Here is a 2,523-nt window from a genome sequence, read left to right on the forward strand (position 1 = left end):
TGAACACTACAGATGTGTGCGAGCTTCAGTAAAGACATTAATGATGTTTCATTTTCTTGGCTGGGTCGTTTATCCGTGTTATTTCTTCTTCTTTTGTTCATTTGTTTTAATTTGCTACTATGTACCTAATTTTATCAGGTGGTTAATTGTAGAAGCATTGTTAGACGGAAATGGTCGGACAAGGGAAATCCGAATAAGTGTTGGCATTTTTCACGGTGCGATGTCACAATAGCGTCGTCACACTATGATATGGTAGCACTTAGCAGATGTCGGGTTACTGACGGACTCAGGCAAGATGCCTTCGCAGTATTCTGTCAGTTGATTTGCTAGTTAGCAGGTAAAAATGAGATTTTAATGAATTTAGACGCTCGCTAACTAGGCTGCGCAAAAGCTAGTTAGAGCTATCCACTCAGTCGCTCCTGTACAAAGATGTAGTGCTGAATGTGCAACTTGAACGTAGTTTTCAACTTGAACACGCATTCAAACTGCACTGCCAACAGCGAATCGATGCCGTGTTCAATCCGCTAGCAATTGCGGTGTTCAAGGCATTAATTGCGCATTTGTACTTGAAGAAGCATTTCCAGCGTCGATTTCAGCCTACATCTTGATGATTCCGTGACATGCGACCCCTTCAACGTTGCCCTTACACACAGAGAGCTTACATGAGAGAAAGAGCATTCCACATGAAAAAAATATAACGTTTTGTGTGTGTTTGATATCTACGCTATCTGATTAACGAGGATATTGCTAAAGCAATCATATCATTGACGGGTCGCTCCTAGACTCTGAAGTAAACAAAGTCGTGCCTCAGAGACAACATTCACATGTCAAATCGCTTTGGGAAGGCTATAAGATTTATGTACTGTTGACAACATCAATCGTTCCACTTAAAATTTGTAGCAAGTCCCGCGCACAGCTATCCAAAACGACGAACCAGAATTGACAAGATTTACCTATGAGATAAACCAAACCAGTGATTTAGATCCCTGGTAAAACTCTGAGTCTGATTCCAGAGAATACTATCAGATAAAAAATGGGTTTAAGAATGCTTCAGGGGCCTTATTGCTTATTCTGGAGATTGTTTTTTCTGTGCATTTTGTACTTGGTATCCAAATTTGTATCGAGCAAATGGGGATATATCCAGATAGAAAGCTGCGAAGGCAGGAAGCATGAGTAAGTAAGACCTAATATTCTCGGTTAGTCACACCAAAAACAGTGGTGCTCTCTCCTTGTTCTTTACTCGGTAATGCTCGCCCCCACAAAGATCTAGAGTACATAAAAAGCTTCAGTGCTACTAGTAGTACGATTGATAGACTGCACCGGGAAATATTCTACACTGTACACAAGTAGTATGGGTTAGGAATTATAGACAATGCGGTAAAAATGTCCTCACGATCAAGATTCAACGGTACTAAATCGTTGTCCAGAGTGTTCTCGTATCATTAAGTGTGTTTCTGCTGAATGAACACTTACATCACTTTTCGCAACTGATAAAAGGGTAACCACAGACTCTCTCTGCATCTGAGGCCTTACAGTTTACCACCTGTCACCTTTTTACCCGCGTTCTTGAGAGCTTTGGCTACCTTGGCCTTCTCGAGCAATGCTTGCAATTTAATATTCGGTATCGGAGCAGTGACTTTGTTGACACTCTGAGATACAGCTTTAATGATCCCACGGACCCCGTCATAATTGCTCTGGACAACTTCTTGGCCCGCGACCCGAAGGGATCTCTTGGCGTTTGTCACAGAGTCAGGAGATGTCTTCAACACGAGCCGAGAGTCGTCATAATCAGGGAACGCTGCGGAGACGACGCTGCGAGCTAAGATCGCAAAGGCAAGAGCAATGTAGAATATACTGCGCATGATTGTAGAGAGGGTTTCCGGTGGAAGGAAGGGTCTTGTGGTCTTGGAAGGAATACGAGAAATGACTGCCGGTTGGTGTACTTTATACGAACAGCGCCCCCAGCACTGACCATAGCATTGGCCGAACAGTGTGACAACGTTTACCGTAATTTCAACACTGACAAACACGTTTCCTAGTGCGAGCGTAAGCATTGCAAAACCCTCCTAAATCAGATACTTTACTTTATATAGTATACTGAATCCTGGCAACGTTGCTGTCTGGACCATCGCCTAGCACTATGTAAATTGTCGCGTTGTGGTGGTGTAGTGCTGCTGCATGAATCCCGGAGCAGGACAGTAACCGGGAGGATTCGTTCTGGCATTCGATTACGTAGTCCGCTTTAAGTACGCCGTTGTAAGATAGTAGCTTCACTTTCAGCATTAAAGGTTAAGCAACCAAAAGCACGGAGCGCAACATTCCGCACGAATTTTCTTCTTTCAGATTCGAATATATAAGTTGAGGATCACAGAGGTTGAACAAAGTAATATCGATGCAATAATGTGTGAATGTTTTGTACGGAATACCTTATTCCATGCATCTTGCTCCCAATACTTTGCAAATGTGTAAAAATACTTTGTGACTGGCGGCCTTCACAAAGTTGTCTGAAGAAGCGATGTGTGG

The 2,523-nt window shown here is 42.9% G+C and overlaps 1 protein-coding gene across 1 annotated transcript; it reads right to left on the reverse strand.

Annotated features, from left to right (window-relative positions):
* Positions 1–1,439: 1,439 nt before the first annotated feature.
* Positions 1,440–1,862, reverse strand: PPTG_13757 (hypothetical protein; the record flags this gene model as incomplete). Its single annotated transcript, XM_008910148.1, has 1 exon — positions 1,440–1,862. The coding sequence occupies one exon, from the start codon at positions 1,860–1,862 to the stop codon at positions 1,530–1,532; it is 333 nt and encodes a 110-aa protein (XP_008908396.1). The 3' UTR covers positions 1,440–1,529.
* Positions 1,863–2,523: the final 661 nt, after the last annotated feature.

The sequence above is a fragment of the Phytophthora parasitica genome, assembly GCF_000247585.1.
Source record: "Phytophthora parasitica INRA-310 unplaced genomic scaffold supercont2.36, whole genome shotgun sequence".
Classification (NCBI taxonomy): domain Eukaryota; phylum Oomycota; class Peronosporomycetes; order Peronosporales; family Peronosporaceae; genus Phytophthora; species Phytophthora nicotianae.